The sequence below is a fragment of the Gossypium raimondii genome, chromosome 6 (assembly GCF_025698545.1).
Source record: "Gossypium raimondii isolate GPD5lz chromosome 6, ASM2569854v1, whole genome shotgun sequence".
Taxonomy (NCBI): domain Eukaryota; kingdom Viridiplantae; phylum Streptophyta; class Magnoliopsida; order Malvales; family Malvaceae; genus Gossypium; species Gossypium raimondii.
The window spans coordinates 929,883-949,512 of record NC_068570.1 but is presented as its reverse complement, the minus strand read 5'-3'; the positions used below and the strand labels follow the sequence as shown (position 1 = coordinate 949,512).

The 19,630-nt window shown below is 29.2% G+C and overlaps 1 protein-coding gene across 1 annotated transcript; it reads right to left on the bottom strand.

The window, feature by feature from the left end:
• Positions 1-13,378: 13,378 nt before the first annotated feature.
• Positions 13,379-16,093, bottom strand: LOC105772975 (uncharacterized). Its single transcript, XM_012594513.1, has 6 exons — positions 15,677-16,093; positions 14,646-14,772; positions 14,164-14,303; positions 14,018-14,080; positions 13,868-13,936; positions 13,379-13,784 (listed from the first exon to the last, which is right to left on the bottom strand). The coding sequence occupies exons 1-6, from the start codon at positions 15,884-15,886 to the stop codon at positions 13,713-13,715; spliced, it is 681 nt and encodes a 226-aa protein (XP_012449967.1). The 5' UTR covers positions 15,887-16,093; the 3' UTR covers positions 13,379-13,712.
• Between the last annotated feature and the right edge of the window lie 3,537 nt (positions 16,094-19,630).

Genomic DNA, 19,630 nt, shown 5'->3' with positions numbered 1-19,630 from the left:
ACATGTGAAAAACTAAAATAGTTTTGCATAAATGTATCGCTCCCTTAAGTTAATATTTAATGCATCCAGAGTGAATAAATTTATACCTTGTGAATCAGATGCTGACACGATGTGCAAAAATTTAAAAACATTTTTTTTATTTTACTTTAATATAGTATCACCAATCCAATCACAATCAATAAAATTATACAATTTTTTTTGATCGATTATAAAAGGAAGGTAAAGTCTAAACAGTAACGCGACTAGAGTAACTCAAGCTCAAATCACATTTGGGGCAATGAACATCCTAACTATCGAGCTAACACGGGTTAAATAAAATTATACGTTGAGAATTCATAAATATAAACCTTATATTGAAAAATAAAAGTTTACTATGCTTTTGGTGCAAATTAAATATGATTAATATGATCATATGTCATAATCCATCAACCCCATGCTTTATTAACACAGGCAAATCAGGCCTAAAAGCATTGAAATCAAGACCTTTCTGGTATTGATTAAAGTGAGAATATTGTTTTTTAAATAACAATAAATTTAATCCCTAATATTTATACATTTGTTATTTTCGCCCCAATTCCTTTTTTATTACTTTAGCCTTCAAATTTCAAATTTCAGTCAAATTGTCATTCTTTTCAATGTAAAATCGAACTACTAAAATTTTAATGGCACTAACGTGGCAATCTATATGACAATTTACGTGAATTTTTGATGACATGGATTTTGTGATTTTTTTAATTTTTTTTAAATATTGTAGCCATTTTAAATTTTTATGAAATATATGTGAATTGCCACGCAAGTGCCATGTCAGCGCCGTTAAAATTTTAATGGTTCAGTCAACTCTTACATCTAAAAAAAGGAATTTGACTAAATTCTGAAGGTCGACAAAAGTGACAAAAGTTAAAGGCTAAATTTATTATTATGTTTTTTTTAAGACTTTTTGGTATTTAATAGGACCACACTGAATCATTCGACTAAATTCAGAGTCGAGGCAAGTTAGACCACAATGATAGGCAAGACAGAGCCTAAGGAACACCCAAAGCTTTAGAAAATTTTAAAATTTTAATTAGACCCCTCAAAATTTTTAGAAATTCTAATTGAGCCTTTCAAAAGGTTTAAATTTTAATTAGATCCTCCAAAATTTTTTAAAATTTTCATTAAAATTTTCAATTTTTTTTTTTACATTTTAATTAAACCCTTAATATTTTTGAACCCATCCCAAAGTTAATGGCACGATTCGCCACCAAGCCATAGTTCCACTAAATTCAAAATTGAGTTGGGTCAAACCCCTAAGCATTAAGCAAAACCCTCTCAACATTATTTTCTCTACTCATTGAACTCAAACTCGAAATCTTGCTTAAAAAAAAATATAGTACTCCTTACTTCACTCACTACGCAAGAGATCACATTAAGCCAATGTAAAAATCTGTTTTCAAACTTCCCTATTGAAATTCTATTCAAATGGGTTTCTTTGATTACTATGGGTAGCACTTGCAATTTGTCATTTCCTTTAAAATGTTTGGTGTGCCTTAAAAAAGTTGTATCATGCCAAAAAAGTTCCCCAGATTTGAGCCATTTTTATGCTCTTCTTTTTCCTTTTTTTAAGTTTCTCTTTGATAATGTGCTTTTTTTCTTTGTACTTTTTAGCTTTGAATGTGTTAGGTTACCTATCACCATTTGAGATTTGCCTATGGATCTTTTTGGCTAACAAGTGAAATAGCAAAGCCAATGGTCTAAAGATAGCTTCATAATTGGTTCATAGGATCCATATTTAGAATTCCAAAATTCAAATTTCTAACAAGGATTAAAGTGAGACCAAATTAGATTAGAAAATTCAAAGTATAAGGACCAATAGTAGAATTTGACCTTTTATTAATTATATATTCAAATCCTGTTGTTGGTCTTTGACTCTTTGTATCTACGTAAGTTGTGAATTTAGTCTCTGTATTTTAATTTGGTCAATCAATCAATGTACTTTTCGAGTTATGAAATTTCAGTCTTAACTCAAACGGTAATTGTTAAATCTGTTTGGTTAAATTTTGCTATTAGTTTGACAATATGCATACACTTGTATATTTAGTCAATGTTCTCCAATTGGATTTTCAGATTTCAGATTTCAGATTTTCAATATCGACACAAATAACAACCATTGAATCAATTAATAGGTTTTTTCTAGTAAGCTGATATGACATTACACACACAATTGGAAATACTATAAAGCAATTGTTATAATAAACGTCGATAGTGACAGTAGAATGACCGCAAAGCAATAAGAAAGAAAGATAAGAACACACATATTTTACGTGAAAAATCCTTATTGAGAAAAACTACTAGCAGAGGAGGAGAAATTCACTATGTTGAAAAACACACTATACAAGAGAAGTTCGACTACATCTATTTAAGGGTTAAACAACCCTGTTATAATCAATGTCTAGTCCTATACGGATTCTCAATCCTTCGCCGCCGCAGATCCTCCTATTTTGCCGTTCTATTTTATTTATTTGACAATGACGGGATTTGGGTCACACAATTTTAGCAGCAACTTAATGAATCTAATAACAATCATTTGGTCAGGACTAAAATATTAAAATTCAAAAAGTATATAAACTAAAAATGACTAAAATTAAGTATAGAGACTAAATCCAGACTTTACGTAAAGTATAGGAACTAATCAAAGAATTTAACCTATATATTATTAATACGAGGAAAAATATTTTGAGGGGATTGAACCTTTAGAAATAGATAATGGTGGATGGGGCACCACAGCCACAATGCTACAAGCCAAACTTAAACAGAAAAAAAGCTGCATGAATTTATTTAAAAGCAAGATAGGGCCATCCAATAAATTCAACATGGTGCTGTACCTGATTGTTTCCTATTTACTTTTTGGGTCCATAAAATTTTATAAATCATGAAAATTAATCCTTTCAGGGTTCGTTACCATTCCTTCTAATAATATTATCTCCATAATCTAAATTCAAGTGTTTTTCCCTTAAAATGCAATGTACCTCGTTACTGTACTCGTACTTATTTAACGGTGAGTTTGGATGGACGGTGCGTTTACCTGCTGTTAGTGTAAAAATAGCGGTGGCGGTGAGATTAGATACTGTAACGATACTATAGCGTAAGACAAAAAAGTAAGCTGAACGCACCGCACCCAATCGCCCATCCAAACCCACCCTAAGTTTTATATATATATATATTCCCCACCAAACCCAAATAAAAAGGAAAATAAAAGGGTTAAAACATGTCACAAATTCTTGTACTCGTTGTAAATTTGGAATTCATCTTTGTACTTTTATTTTTAAGAATTTAGTTCCTCTAATTTTCATATTTCAAAATTCAAGTCGAACTGTTAACACTGCTAAAATTATTTTCTTAAATATAAGTTCATTACAAGGTTATTTATTTTAGTTACATTGTTACCAAATGAGTTTTTTTTTCTTTTAATTTCAGAAGGTCATACGAACCACATTAACAAAAAACAACTTAACATTGCTAACACTTGGACTTGAATTTTAGAATTTGAAAAATATAAAGATTAAATTACAAATTTGTGAAGAGAATAGGTGTAACAGTGCATTTTTCAGTAGTGTCGGAAGCAGTGGTTTCGGGGCCACCAGTTTCGTTAAGAAATTTTAATATTTTGATGGTTAATTAATTAAAAAGAACCAAATTAAAAAAAATGTATTTCCGGGACTCTATTTCTATAAATAATAAATATTTACGAAGTTAGTTGTGTAGTTAATTAGGTTTCGGTTAAGTGAATTTACTTGAATTAAAAGTAAATTAGGTATAAGGATTAAATTGCATATAAGGTGAAAGTTAAATTATAAAATAGAAAAAACTAAAAGACTAAAAAATTTATGCCATTGTTTCTTTATGAGGCGGCGTAAGATAGATTTTTTTGTGAAATCATTATAAAACTTTTAAGTTAATATATATACTTAAGTATTAAGTATATATATATATATATATAATAAACAAAATAATAATATAATAATGTATAATAAAACAAATAAAGAATAAATAAAAAGAAAGAAACGAAACAGAAAGAAAAAGAAAGAAAGAAAGAAAAGAAAAGGAAAGAAAGGAAGGAGAAAGCCACGGTTTTAGGGGCTTCAATTGTTCAAAGTTCAATTGGTTAGTCAATTTAGTCTATTTTTCTTGTAATATTTATGTTTTTAGAATTTCGGTGTTAAATACTACCTGACCCATGTCAAAATTTTAGAAATTATTGAGTTTTTAAATGTTGTTAATGTTGAATAATTTTAGTATTAGGGATTAAATTGATAGATTTTAAGCTATAAATGAAAAGGGATTAAATTGTAGAACAAAATGTAAATTTTGAGTAATAGGGACTAAATTGTGAAAATTTAAAAATATAGGGATTTAAGTGAAATTAGAGAGTTAAATCTAGTTTAAAGGTGAAATTGAATGAAAATGTAGAATTAATTGTGAAGAAATAAAATTAGTCTCGATTTAGGGACTAAATTGGAATTTAGAAAAATGTTGAGTAAAGATTGAAATATGCAATATGAAATTGAATTGTATTGTATTGATGAATTTTAATTGTTTTAATTCCGTAGCTAACGTCGTACTGAATCCTCGACTAAAAAGGGGAAAGATAAAGTCGACGAGGAATAGCTCAGAATTTCTGGTTTGTATTTCTATAATCCGAATTTAGTTGTTAATTGTTATAATTCAATTTAATGTATATGGTAAGTGTTGAGGTAAAAATTATTGTGTTTTGCAATTGAAATGGATTGATTTAGTATGTGATGAATTTATTGAATTTATATTGATTAAATTGGTATATATATTGAATATATTGATTATTTGAATTGAAATGAATATTGGTTGTATTTAAAAAGTGAATTGAAACATTATTAACTGTATCGAGCTGAATCGGACATAGATGGCATGCATAGGATTGGAAGAGTTCAGGAATTTCTTTGACTTCGAGTCGATGAGACACTGGGTGTTAATTTACTACTTCGAATTAATTCGATGAGACACTAGGTGCCCATTTACTTCGGTTTAACCGATAAGACACTGGGTGTCAAATTATTACTTTGAATTATCCGATGAGGCATTGGGTGCCAAACTGGTGTGTTTTGGTTGGATCCATATATCCGTCCGAGTCTGAGTCGTGTTAATAGGGGTAAATGAATAATAAAGTTTTATAATTGATATTGAAATGGTATGGTATGAGAAATGGAAGTGAAATAGTGAATTGAAAATAGAATGTGAAATATGTTGCAAATATATGGAATATATGAGTTATATACTCATGAAATGACTATGGAATGGATATTGCAATTGTATAATGAATTATGAAATAAATTGTGAAAAGCTATTTATATAGCAAGTATAAGAATTGTATAATGGATACTACTGAGTTTATACTCAGCGTATGGTTTTGCTTCCTGTGCGCAGCTTAGGTACTTAACTTTTGATCGCTGATTCAACATCCAACAACGATCCCGAACTCAAATGTGGTGATGTTTATCCTTTATGTCGGCATGTACCTAGGGTGTTTAAATAATAGTTATTTTGTGGTTTGATTGTAAATGAGGTTATAAGTTTAATTTTAGTTGATTTTATACATATAAATATGTGTTTGTTTTTGAAGCCATATTATGGCACGATAAATTGAACTAAATCTAGATAGGTGCATGTGAATTTAATTCTATGTTTAAGTGCTCATGAACTAGGCAAGTTGATTTGGATTTGGTATGTTTATAATTTGGATTAAAATGACGCTTTGATGACTTGTTTTGATGATATGAAATGTTTGAAATTTCTGTCTGTTTGATCTGTAAACTTCAGTAATACTCCGTAACCCGATTCCGGCGAGGGATACGGGTTGGGGGTGTTACAACAAGGACTTATAGTATATTTTAACCTAATAAAATCACAAACATTTATGAAACCTCACCATTTTTGTATTTGGTTGCAAGTGGGTTTAGACCTTAGGAAAGCGCCCCTAATTATTTACAAAGGAGCAGCACCACATTGGCTAGTCAACTTAAGAGGGATACAGGTGGGTCTAACCTAACCTGGATGCTGCCATATATTTCTAGTTTTAGCCCACATAGAAAAAGGGTGGTCCCAAATTGTGATGGGATGACGATTCTCACTTTTGAGATAGCTTTTTACATATTTGTTTCATTTTTTCTTGCAATTTTTGACAACCCCAAGTGTCATTTTTCATGTCTTTTCAGTTTGAGCCAAAATTGAATTATAATTTTATGTAAATTACATTTAAGGTTATTAAATTATTAGAAAGTCTACGTTTTAGTCACTCAACTTCAAAAAGTTACAATATGATCACTAAACTATTCGAAAGTTTTCATTTAGGTCATTGAACTATTTGAAAGTTTTTGTTTTAAGTCATTGGACTGTTAAGTTTTTTTTTTAAAGTCAAACTAGTGAGCTCCAAACAGTGATTCGATGACTGATACGATGGATCAATACTCATCGATGAATAGAAGAGCATACCTTTGATCCAAGTCGATCTTAGTTTGTAGATTCATGACGTTCAAAGCTATTTCATGAAAAAAAAAACTGAATTGTAGAAGAGAAGGGGAAGTAGAGCTTTCAATTGGTGTAAGCAGTGCAAATAAGGAAGGTCATACAATAGTGATTTTAACAACTTGGTGACTTAAAAGCAATCTTTCGAATAGTTTAGTGACAATTTTGTAACTTTTTGAGTTTGAGTGACCAAAATGTTTACTAATAATTTAGTGACCTTTGGTGTAATTTACCCTACAATTTTTAAGGAGGCTAGATGCAAATTTATCATGGCATTAACTTATAACTTTATGATTTCTAGAAGGACTAAACCACGATTTTTTTTACCATTTTGGAAGGCCAAGGACCTGCACAGATATCTCCTATTGTTTAAAAATGTCATTTATTGTTTAACAGGTTTAATATTTTAAAAGTTTTTATAGTTTTGCAAATAAAATCTTTTATTTGAAATTGAACGGGAAATGAAAAAAAAAATTTAAGTCATTTTTAAATAGTAAATGTTAACTTTATTACAATTTGGTCATATTTTATTCTTTTTTATAGTATAAGGCTAAATTGATCCATTTAATAATAGATGGACCGATTTGATTAGTCCGGACTACAATCCCTTCTTAACCAGCTTTGGAGAATAAACCCAGTCCCGTGAAAGACTTAATCAAACATATTTCACTAGTATGGGACCATGAACTGTTCCAATTTCTTTTCTCACCATGCCGATACTAGTACGTACCAATATCAAGACAAAAACTATATGTCCACTAAAATAGTACTTATTATCTTGATAGAAAGCCCTCTTGTAATACTTCTTTGACGCTCTAGTCGGTTTTTAATGAATAAATGAAATTTGAGATCAATTTAAAATCTAAGCAATAATTCAAGGATTAATAGTGAATTTAACCATTTCCTTTAATTACATGAATATCAAAATTAAATTAGTGTAATTGCATCCTTTCAAACTTTGCGTGGCCAATATCCTATTTTACCAAATAAAGCCGATTCATACAACCTACAAATTTAAAAGAGTTTAATGCTGTATTTTTTTGGTCCACTAGGCTCATAACTTAGCCTTTTTCATCCCTAGCAAGAAATTCAAAAGCTCACTAAATTATTAATCAGTTTACATTTTTGTCACTTTACTTCAAAAAGTTACAAAATGGTCATCGAACTATTTGAAAGTTTTTATTTAAATCATTGAATTATTTAAAAGTTTTTTTATTTAAGTCATTGGGTTGTTAAGTTTTTCTTTTTTTAACTTCGGCTATCGAGTTCCAAGCAACAATTCGACAATCAGTACCCACCAACGAGTAAAAGAACATACCTTAGATACAAGTCAATCTGACAATCAATGTTGGAGATTAGAGAAGAATGATGTTTGGATTTTGATTTACAAATTTGTGACGTTCAAAACTATTTCATGAAAAAAAACTAAACTATAGAAGAGAAGGAGGAGAGCTTTCAATTAGTGCAGGCGGTCTGAAAAAAGAAGGCCATACAACAATGATTTTAACAATCTAATGACTTAAATGAAAACTTTCGAATAATTTAGTGACAGTTTTGTAACTTTTTAAATTAAGTGACTAAAACGTAAACTTATTAATAGTTTAGTAACCTTGGGTACAATTTACCCAAAAATTCAAATACATTTCATATAAAAAAGGGTAACTCAAAAACACAAAATCAAATAATCTACTTATGGAAATTATTTGTACACGTCTAGTAACCTTTTAAACTCCACAAATAATATCGAGAGTTACACGTATTTTATAGGGGTACAATAAAATATTTAAACTATATATTTAAGAAATAAAAGACAAATATCAATTTTATAAAACTACTCGTAAAATAAAAATACACTACCAATATATTAAATACTCCATCTTCTAGTTATAATTGGGGACAATGTTTTAAACCCAGAAACCAAATGGGTATTTCTTACAAAACAAGATAAAAGAAAACACAACAAGAAGCTCTTTGCCGACATTATTACAGCAAAGTTACATTTTTGTGTTGTTATAAATGTAAATTTTTATTTTTGGCTATATAAGACATAGGCAAATTGGATTCCAGGTCCTACTTCATTATATTGTAATGTGGAAATTCTCACATTACAAGAGAACATGGATGCCATCTAGCTGCCATTAGATTAGAATAATCTAATCAAGTGGTCAAATCATCCAATGGTTATAAATGGCTGTTGAAATGATGTTAATAAAACAAAATTATTAGGTTACAAGAATCCAAATAAATTTATTTTATGCGTAATTAAGAGATATTAAATAATTTAGCCTGTTTCACATCTGTTCCTTTCCTTTTATATTGGTGAAAATTTTGGTCTCTATCAATAATGTTAAAAATATATAATTATTAATATTTTTAAAATCGGTACCGGTTGAACATTTGTTAGGTTAAATGAGATCTTAAATTCAAGTCTCGACTCGAGAATAGAAAAAATAATATTGAAAAGTTTTAATCGAAATCTACTATAACTATCGGACACTGAAAACTCTCAAATAAGAGTTGGTTGCACCAAGCATCCCTAAACTATGACCCATATTTTAAATCGGTCTTTAAACTTCAAAATATTCTAGTTATATTCCTAAACTATTGATGTTATATCAAACAAGGTATTTCGTTATTAAAACTATTAATTTAACTGCTAAAAAGAAAATATGATTTGATGTATCGTTTAACAGATAAATTAACAATTTTAATAATGAAAAACGTAATTGATATAACTAAGATATAGAGATGTAATTAAAATAATTTAAAATAGGAGATAACCCTCAAATAATTATATTGATAAAATAATTTTGCTTTCAAGGTTGAAAATGTCGTGACAAGTGGCTGAAAAATCCACTTTGAGAAATAATTAAAATCAATAAAAAGCATGCAAATGGAGGAATTATTTTGATGTTTTGTTCTAATACTCCACTAATAAAGTTTACTAAATTTAGGAATTTTGTTGGGCAAATTAGTGGGATAATATTTGCTTTTGGATTTTTTTTGTTATATATATATATATATATATATATATATATATATGCATACAAATGAAAGTGGAGTGGGTATTAGATTTGCTCCCAGAACCTTTAATAACAAAATTTATGATTATACCCAATTTCGGATTTAACCCAATTCATTCAAGCAATTATATTTAAAAATAATTGAAAATCTAGTCGATAAAGTCTTGACTAAAATAATAAATTCGAGGTTATGGGAATTTCAAGATTTTAGTTTGAGTCTTATCCTTATAAATATGAGAATTATCCTCTAAATTTAGTTAGTTAATTTGAATTTAAGTAATTGTTGAATTAGTTATTTAGTTCAGTATTTTTGGTGTTAGTTTTGATTATAATTATTGATATAATTGTAAAAAAAAACTTGAAAATTTGAATAAATCAAGTTAACTTAAACTAGATTGGACGATCATATTAATTGGATCGGGAACCAGTCGAGGTTTCAGTCTGAAGAGGGCCTTTGAACCCTCTCTCCACTATATTTAATGAAATAATGAGCCCAATTATTTTGAACTAATTCTCATTATGATCCTAAATCCAAATACATATTTTGGACCAAAATAATTGGGCTATACAGCCCAGTGAAGTGATGCATTTAAGTTTTTTATGTTAAAATATGCTCTAAGCCCATTACTATTTGCATATTTAGAATTTAGTCCCTCTACTTTTAAGATTTAAAAATTCAAGTCCAATTGTTAACATCGTTAAAATTCTTATGTTAAATTGAGGTTCATTACAGTGTTTTTTTGGTATATGGCTACTAAGTGTGTATTTTTTTTTCATTTCAAAATGTTACAATAGTGAATTTAACAAAAGAATTACAATAACGTTCACAACTGGACTCGAATTTTGAAATACGAAAAGTACATAAACTCGGAGCAAATTTTTTTTAGTTAAAAAACACAATAATTTATGAACATCTTTAAAAGTGTTTGATGGATTAAAACAAAAGCAAAACAAGCTAAAAAAAAACAGACCAAATTTGTGTAAATATGGGGTAATGCTTTCAATTTTCAGTTGGGGCAATGGGTCTTCAGGTTGTTGTGTGGGCACATTGTGAATTTATAGCAGTTCAAGCTTAAGGGAATATACTAAGGATGGTAAAACCCGAACCGTTTCGTGCTTTTGTATTAATTGAATCTAAATGATGAGGACTTTTTTTTAAATGGATCTGCGTGACAAAGTGGGACAATTGTAATAAAATTACTATTTTATCCCTTAAAATATTCGGAAAATTTTTCAGATTACACATGAATTTCAATTTAATGTGTAATTTGATGCATATATTTTGATTTAGTGTAATTAGACACATGAAACTTTGGTTCAGTTGTATACATTTAAATAAATCAACAAATCAAACTAATTTTATGTTGAATAAATATAATTATTTGTGTATGCAGATATCAATATAAAATGATGCTATATCAATAATTATATTAATAATTTACGAGAATCGGATCAAATAAAAATTACATGTATAAAATAGCAAAAATCATAGTTCATATGTAGTTTTGAGATTTGTCTCTAAAATAGTTTATTTATAATAAGGATATGTTTGATAAACTATTGAATTTTTTATTTCATTGAAAATGAAATTTTTCGATGTTAATATTTTAAATGTAATCGATAATCATAATTTTTTTACTTAATATAAGATTTTAACAAAAAATTATAAAATAAGTAAGTAGATAATCACTTATTACTTAATATAAAGTCGAACAAAAATGAACAAGACAACCGAGTTCAACTCAGATAAAAAGTAAATTGGCACATGGGGCATGGGACCATTTAATTATTTTAAATTAAGGTTAGTACAGTTAGTAATGTTAGTAGTTTCCTTTTGTTTACAAATAGGGAAAAGTAGGCAAATTATCACCCACACAACCATCCAACAAATGCACAAATTCACCCATCTTCATTACAATGTCTGAATTTTCTTGCCCTTAAATGTACTGTTGGTGGTGGTGGGGACACTCAACTCTCAAACTTCATAACTTTGCTTCAAGTTTTTTCAATTTGGTCCTTGAATTTGGATTCCATTGATAACATGAGATTATATCACATCATCGCCTTTTTCTTCTAAAATAAAATTATATAGAATCTAAAGAATACAAAGTAATTATAAAGAAAATTTTAAAATGGGGCACAATACCAGAGTATCACGCTATAATACCTTAATAAAATTCAAATTCAGGGACTAAATTAAAAAGAACCGTCAAATTCTATAACTAATGTGGATCAAAATGGAAAAAAAAGATACCAAACCCTTTTTCTTCTTCTTAATTTTGGTTCTAAAAAACATCATCAACCACTATGTTATCTTAGTAAATTTTTAAGGGATTAGTAAAAATGGATAAGAGCATGGATGGTAAAATAATTTGAACTCGATGGGTTCCAATTCGACCTGATTTGATAACGATAGATTTCATTTTGGTTCGGGTTTTAATCAAACCTACACAGCATTATCTCGAAATATTTACCAAAATATCTTATATTAACTTATAATTAGTTTTAAAACAAAATCGAGTTTGAAATCAAATCAAAACGAAAAATATACAAATTAAATTAAGTCCTAATCAAATAAAAAACCATCCAATCCCATCCCATTGCCATCTCTAGATAATAGCTACATATTGAGTGCTTTTATTAGACTTTTAGAAAAGGCTATAAAAAATTATTGTATTAGTAGCTGTAATGAACCAAAAGGAATCTATACTTGAGGGCTATGGATGATACAATCCTAATTGCATTGAATTTTCTTTATTTAAAAAAATCATTAGCTAAATAATTATAATTAAAATTAAATTAAAATTTTAATTTATCTGCAATTCAGATTTTGATATTTATATATTTTTAAAAAAAATTTAAAGTTTTTTTATTTAATTAAATATTTATATATATTATTATTTTAGGCTAATAATGACGTCTCCATTGCTACGAGAGCGAGGGCTTGAAAAAAATTCGTATTAAGGTAATTTTATTCACTTTGATGGTATGGCTATCAATATATTGGTTTGAATTCTCTTTTACTCGGTAAAAGTATTATGGAAGTCTTATGTTCAGAATCAAATTGTTTTTTACCCTCTTTACTTAAAAAAATGAACAAATTCGTCCTTATACATTAAATCAAAGAGGAAATAAAGCTTTTCTTGTTAAAATTTTCATCTATTTTACTTTTAAAATTGGTGTGGAAAAATAACCGATAATTACACGTGCATCTCATGTTGACATATATAAACCGATTTTAAACAATAAAAATAGATGGAACTTTTAACAAAATGGCATACTTGCTTCTAAATCTAATTTAAAGGACTAATTTACTTATTTTATATAATAAAAAGGACAAAATGTAATTCAACTCTTATCTATTGTTGGATCTTCTTGTGTTGCTCGAACTATTAGGGTCTTTGTTTTGTATCAAGCTTGTTAGATGCTTTGTTTATATCGAGTTTTGATTACTTTTACTCATAACCCTCTAAAGTTTTATCAAAAGGGAGAAAAATTAAGAAAAGAGAAAGGCAGGGCCCCAAGTTGATATTGATATCTTAACTACTTGAAAATTTTACGTTTTGATCAATTAACTTTAAACACTTCTCGAATAGTTAAGTGATTTAAACGAAAACTTTCGAATAATTCACTAATCATTTTATTAACTTTTTAAAGTTGAGTGACCAAAATGTAAAGTTATTAATAGTTTGATGACCCCTAAGTGTAATTGACCCAAATTAATCCGATTCAAATTAACCCTATCCAAAACCAACCCGACCCTCTGGCCAAGTGTATATAATATATGTATATATATGATATATAAGAAGTAGACAAAGGAATAATAAATAAGAATATATACAATTCAAGAAATCCACTTCCCCAAGTCAGAGATACATTCAAGCAAAAGCTTTTAGAAAAGAAGCCACAAAGGGGACTTCTTTAGAGGGTCTCTGTAAAACAGGTTTTGGATTATATCTACATTAAACTATTCTACCAAAATGGAACTGAACCTCTCTATTAACTCGAACTCGAATACTAAACCTACTTAATTAAGAACGAGAAGGATAAACAATCTGCGAATACATATGTTACAGATATCATTAACGAATGTACCGAGGGGGGGAAGAGGATATTACGATACTGAGTATCTGTTAGCATTGGATCGTCTGAGGTTCATTTGCAAACGGTCTTCAATCTCTTTGCAGCCTGAACAAATCCCACAATCACCTGCAGCTCATCCATTTGCTATACCGAGAAAAAGTAATTCTTTGTTAGGTAATCCAACATTGTCCCGAAAACCGTTAAATCCCAAAATACAATTCAGTTACCTGTGACATGAAATGCCTTTGAACAATATCGACTAGTTGTTCTTTCGACGGATTGGGAATGGCATCCACCTAGAAAATAGCAAAGAGAAAGGATTCATTATACACGAGCTAAAAGGCGGTACCAGTAAAACCAAGGACAGACGGACTTACAAGATTGAAGTGTCGCCAATATCTCCATAAAGCAGCCATCTCTAGTTTGCTGAGGTCAACTTTCTATAGGCAAATATATATATAACTAACATATTTTGGCAAAACCGATAAAAAGCAAAAAACCGAGTTTTATAAATTATATATACCGTGGACCCCTGGGGTGTCGAAACAGAACTCTTAGACTGTGAGTCACAGGAAAGAGACCTGCTCGTAGTTTTGTGAGAAGACCCCGTCGATTTATGCGACTTATGTCTCAACCTATGGGACTTTTGAGTGTCATCCGATGCTGGAAATCGAGAGAGAGAGCAAAAAAATAGGTAAGAATGGCGGGACCAATAAAAAAAGATAAAGAAATGAGACAATGGAGCTTTTTGAAAAAATAGTGAAAGTTAAAGGTGAAAGACACAATGGATCCTATGCACCAACCTCAACTACTTTTCACTAGAGAATATTATCATCCAAAAATCACAATATCAAAAGCATTTTTAAGTGCTAAAATACTGGTAATCTTATATCACAACCTTAAGCATCATTAGGCGTAGCATAATGCTCGAAAAAGAACATAGAAACAAGCAAATTTAGACTCAAACGACAAAAGGGCATAAAGAGAGGCAAAAAAAGGGCTCACCCAAGTCTGATCCGTTCCACTGCATGTTCCCGAACTCAAGGTCGTCATCTTCTTCGTTACCGGTGGGAGCTTCGATTACGCTGAGGGCGTTTCGTTGTAGCTTTACTTCAATGCCATTTGTAAGAACCTGGGATTTTATTAATTAGATAAACAAATATCACTAATCACTATAAGCTATAAAGTAAAATGATTAATATACTAATATGGTCCAATTAACAAATCAATTAAACACCAACATTGGGAAACTACCAAACCAAAATAAGATAGAAAATTGTATGATTATGATAGAAAATTTGGGGCAGATTTTCTTGAAAACTAAGCTAACGAAGGTCAAGTTTAGAAATGATTGCAAGCTAGGTTGCTCGGACTCTTCATTTTCTTTAAGTTTTCGAATGGACCAGATACATTCAGCACTTACACTCAGTAATATGGATTGCAAGTTTGAATGGTTGAAGATAAGCAAATACACACCACACACACACACATATACAGCTCTTGGGAGATTGATATCCAAGCAGAACCAAGATCAGAATTAAGAACATAAAATATGGGGTTCTTAAGCATTTACCAAATCAATTCCAACAAGATCTCAATAATACCCTAAACATGCAATTGAAAAAAAAAAGTAATGTCAACATGAAAATAAATTCCTAAAAATTTAAATTTTTTTTCTCAAAAAAAAGATGAAATAGAAATGCTTTGAAGAAGATTAAAAAATAAAGAAAACCCCCCCAAAAAATTTAAGATTCATTGTACAAATGCAATGATAACATCATACATTAGCTATAAACACTTCAAAAACACCAGATCCATTGATACACACTTACATGCAATCAAAACCCCAAATCCAAAACCTCAAAATTTAAGCAAATTTAGATAATAAAAAAGCTAAATTTGCAATTTTATTCAAAACAAATCTTATACAACAGGACATGCAAAATTCAAATTCAAATTTGAATTCACATTATAAACCAAAAGAAAAAACACCCAAAATCCCCCCATTTCCATAAAAATTTCAAAAAAGAATTTACCAGCCAATGCCATCCACCAAGTCCAACAGCTTTCTTAACCACACCTTGAAGACCAACAAGAACCGATTTGGTACGGTTATTCCCAGTGACAACCACTTTAGTGTGACGTGGCAACACCGATAGCTCTTCTTCACTACTATCTCCATAGCTCTGTTGTAACTGAGTGAAACCACCGCCATTGACGACGGAACTCTCCATTGCTTCCATCATAATTTTCTCCAACTCAGTGAGTCAAATCAAGCGTGTTTTATGGGTCGAAATTACATTGGTGGATACGTATAAAGTATTTTCGTAAGCAAAAACTGAGAGAAATTAAGGGAATATATTGGAATTTTGTTGTGTGTGTAAGAAAGAAAAAAAACTGTCTTTTTGAGGGAGAAAAAAAAGTGTTTTTTTCCTTAGTGAGAGAAAAAAAAACCAAATATGTGAGAGAGGATGTGAACATTGGTATTTGATTATTGGTTGGTTTCATTTTTTTGGCTATTGATCCCGACGACATGAAATTGACCAATAAAAGAACGACACGTACTCGTTTAGTATTTTCGTTTGCTTAATCAAGGAAACGAATGGGAGATAAATGAAACTCATCCCTCTAATTTATAAAAATTAAGAAATTAATCTATTCATTTTAATTTGTTAGAATTTGATCCACAATTGGTCGTATATCTGTATTTTCTGAATTATTCGAATATGCAAATCAGCTTTGAAATTTGATTTCATTAACTATTCGAGTATTTTTATCCAAATATGAATTCGAATTAAATAATATTATCCATCAGATATTGAATTTGCAAAACCGATGCCAAATTTTCTAATTATTTCTTGGATCCCCAAATATGCAAAAATTCTTTTATTTATATAAAATAAAAATTATAAGGTGGATTTAGATATTTGAATTTTCATTCATTATTTTAATAATAAAATTCCTTATTTAATTGCATATAAATTGCTTATTTCTACTAAATTTATGCATAAGATATGAGGATCAAATTTTAATAAATTAAAATAAAGGATTTCATTTCTTAATTTTGTAAACTAGAAGGATGAAATACAAAATTAGCCCGAGATAAAGGATGCCGGTTTGTTTGCAGCAGGTTTCCAATACCACAAGCGGTTTTCTTTTTGATTAGATAGCGGTTTTGTCCTTTAAGGGGGTTCACTGTTTGACTTGCTGTAAAAGATCGGAGTTTGTGGGATTCTTGAAACGACGTTATTGCCCCTATTTTCACATTTCAAACATTTGCTTTCTTTAGTTAAATTGGTTATCAGTCCCTATACTATACATAAGTTTCGAATTTAGTCCTTACACTTTAATTTGGTTATTTTTAATTTTTGTACTTTTCGAATTTTAAAATTTCAGTCTCAAACAAATAATAATTGTTAAATTATTAAATTCTAATATTTCTAAAATCCGATGCCACAAACATTTTATCACATGTTAATGTTATGTTAGTTTGTTATTTTCATATATTGCTCATAAAAAAAAGAGTCAAATAATGGATTTAAAAGGCTGTTATTTGCGTCAAAATTGAAATTTCGAAATTTAAAATGATCCAATTAGAGAACATAGGCTAAATCTATAACTTTATACAGAGTACATAAATAATAGCAAAATTTAACCAAATAGATTTAACTGCTAACGTTTCGGTCGGAGACGAAGGTAGAAAAAATTAGGAGAGTCATAATTGATTTATAAACTCTTGAAGGATCAAAAGGTAATTTTATCATTACACTACTTTATAATTGGTTAAAATATGCCTTAGGTCCTTATGCTATTTGCAAATTTAGAACTTAGTCCATATACTTTTGTTTTTAAGAATCTAATCCTCTATTTTTCAGATTTCAAAATTCAAGTCCAATTATTAACACTGTTAATTTTTTTATTAAATTTGTTAGGTGTCACATTTTGGAATAAAAAAAGATACTCAATTGGTAGCAATAAAATTAAAAAATGACATTGTGATGAACTTGAATTTAATAAAATAATTTTAACAGTTTTAACAATTAGACCTGAATTTTAAAATTTGAACAGTTTTAACAGTTTTTTTTTTGGTGAATTAGAGGAGGGTGAAACCTTAACAACAACGTGACTAGCACAACTCGAGCCTTGGACAATAAACACCCTAACCATCGGCCCAACACAACGGTTTCATTTTATATTATTCAAGTGAAAGCCCTTTTTTATCATTCTTTCGTTTTCTTAGTGTTCAAACAAAATGTTAATTAATGCATTAAAGCACATTTAATGAAAAATGTGAATAATTTTGTAGAAATTAAAGAAGCTAGCAATAGCATGAAACATTATTAAAGTAAAACAATGACAGATTGTATTATTGCTTGATTTAAAATATTTTAATTATAATTTTATTGATTAAAATATGCTTCAAACCCCTGCATTATTGGTATATTTGAAATTTAGCATCACTGTTTTTATTTTAATCAATTTAATCCTTTTTATTTTTAGAGTTAAAATACAAATCAAATTATTATTTTCGTTATCAAATTATTCATGTTTTTAAATGAGTTATTATTATTTTAAAATATTACACTTGTGAATTTAATGAAATAATTTTGATGACGTAAACAATTGAATTTGATTTTTTTTCTTTGGTGAATTACAAGAATAAGGTAAAGCCCGGATCAACAAATGCGATTAGCGTGACTCGAATCCAGACCACACCTGGAACGGTGAACACCCTGACCATTAGGCCATCACATGGGGTTCAATTGAATTTGAATTTTGAAATGTGGAAAGTAGAATAACTAAATCTCTGGAAATAAAATAAAGGCATGATGACAAATTAAGCTCCTAACGTTTACATTTTTGTCAATTTTGCCATTATTCTTTTTTTGAGCTAAAATCGATCATCAACCTTTTAAAAAGAGTCAAAGTTGACCATAAACATTTTAAAAAGAATCGAGTTGTTGTTTTTTAAAGAGAATACTGACTAAAATGTTAAACTTTTAAAATGAAAGCTCGTATGGCAGTTCACGTGTACTTTATACTCTGTTTTTTTAATTTCATGAACTTTTTATATATTTTTTAATTTTATAACTTTTAAATTATTTGTTGCCAGGCAGGTAAGGGCCTGCCCCTACCCCAAAATGGTAAAATATTATTTTAATCCCTTTAAGTTTTTGAAGTTATAAACTATTTTAATGGTAAAAATATACTTTTGCCTCCAAAGATGAAAAAAAACTAATTTTATCCCTTTAAAATTCTAAAATAAATGTATATATAGAGATAAAATTGCATTTTGAACCCTTTGAAATTTTATAATTTAATTTTGGCCTCCCAAAGGTAAGCTTTTGGCTTTGTCCTATTGACGTAGCATATAGGACAAATAGTGTCATATTAACATGAAGTGTCGTGCAGGTTGTCATGCCAATATTGTTAAAAAAAAGTAATGTTTTTAGTCAACATTTTCATTAAAAAAAGTAAATTGACTCTTTTTGGAAGGTTGAAGGCCAAATTTAGCTTTAAAAAAAGAATGGGAGTCAAATTGACAAAATATGTAAACATTAAAGGCTAAATTTATTATTATGCCTAAAATAAAAGGACTAAACTTTAAATGTACAAAAAAAAGAGACTTAAAAGCAAAATTCGACCAATTTTATTCATGTCGGTTCGTTCGGTAATTTGACTATACAGGAAACGACAAGAGAGAAACGTAACGGAAAACGGGAGTTCACAATGGAGGCCGGTCCCACTTCCCGTGGAAGGCGCTACCTGCCGTCAGCGTTTGTCTTTGTTGGGGGAATAATAATGATGTGATTAATCATTTTTAGGGTCAAATTCATTATATAGCCCCAAAGCATCATTCAAATTCTAAATTGATCTCAAAACTTAAAAAATATTTTAATTAAGTTTTTAAAGTATTAATATCGTATCAATCAAGTCTTTTTTAGTGGTTAAAATATTTCATCAATCCTTGTACTCTTCTCAAATTTCAA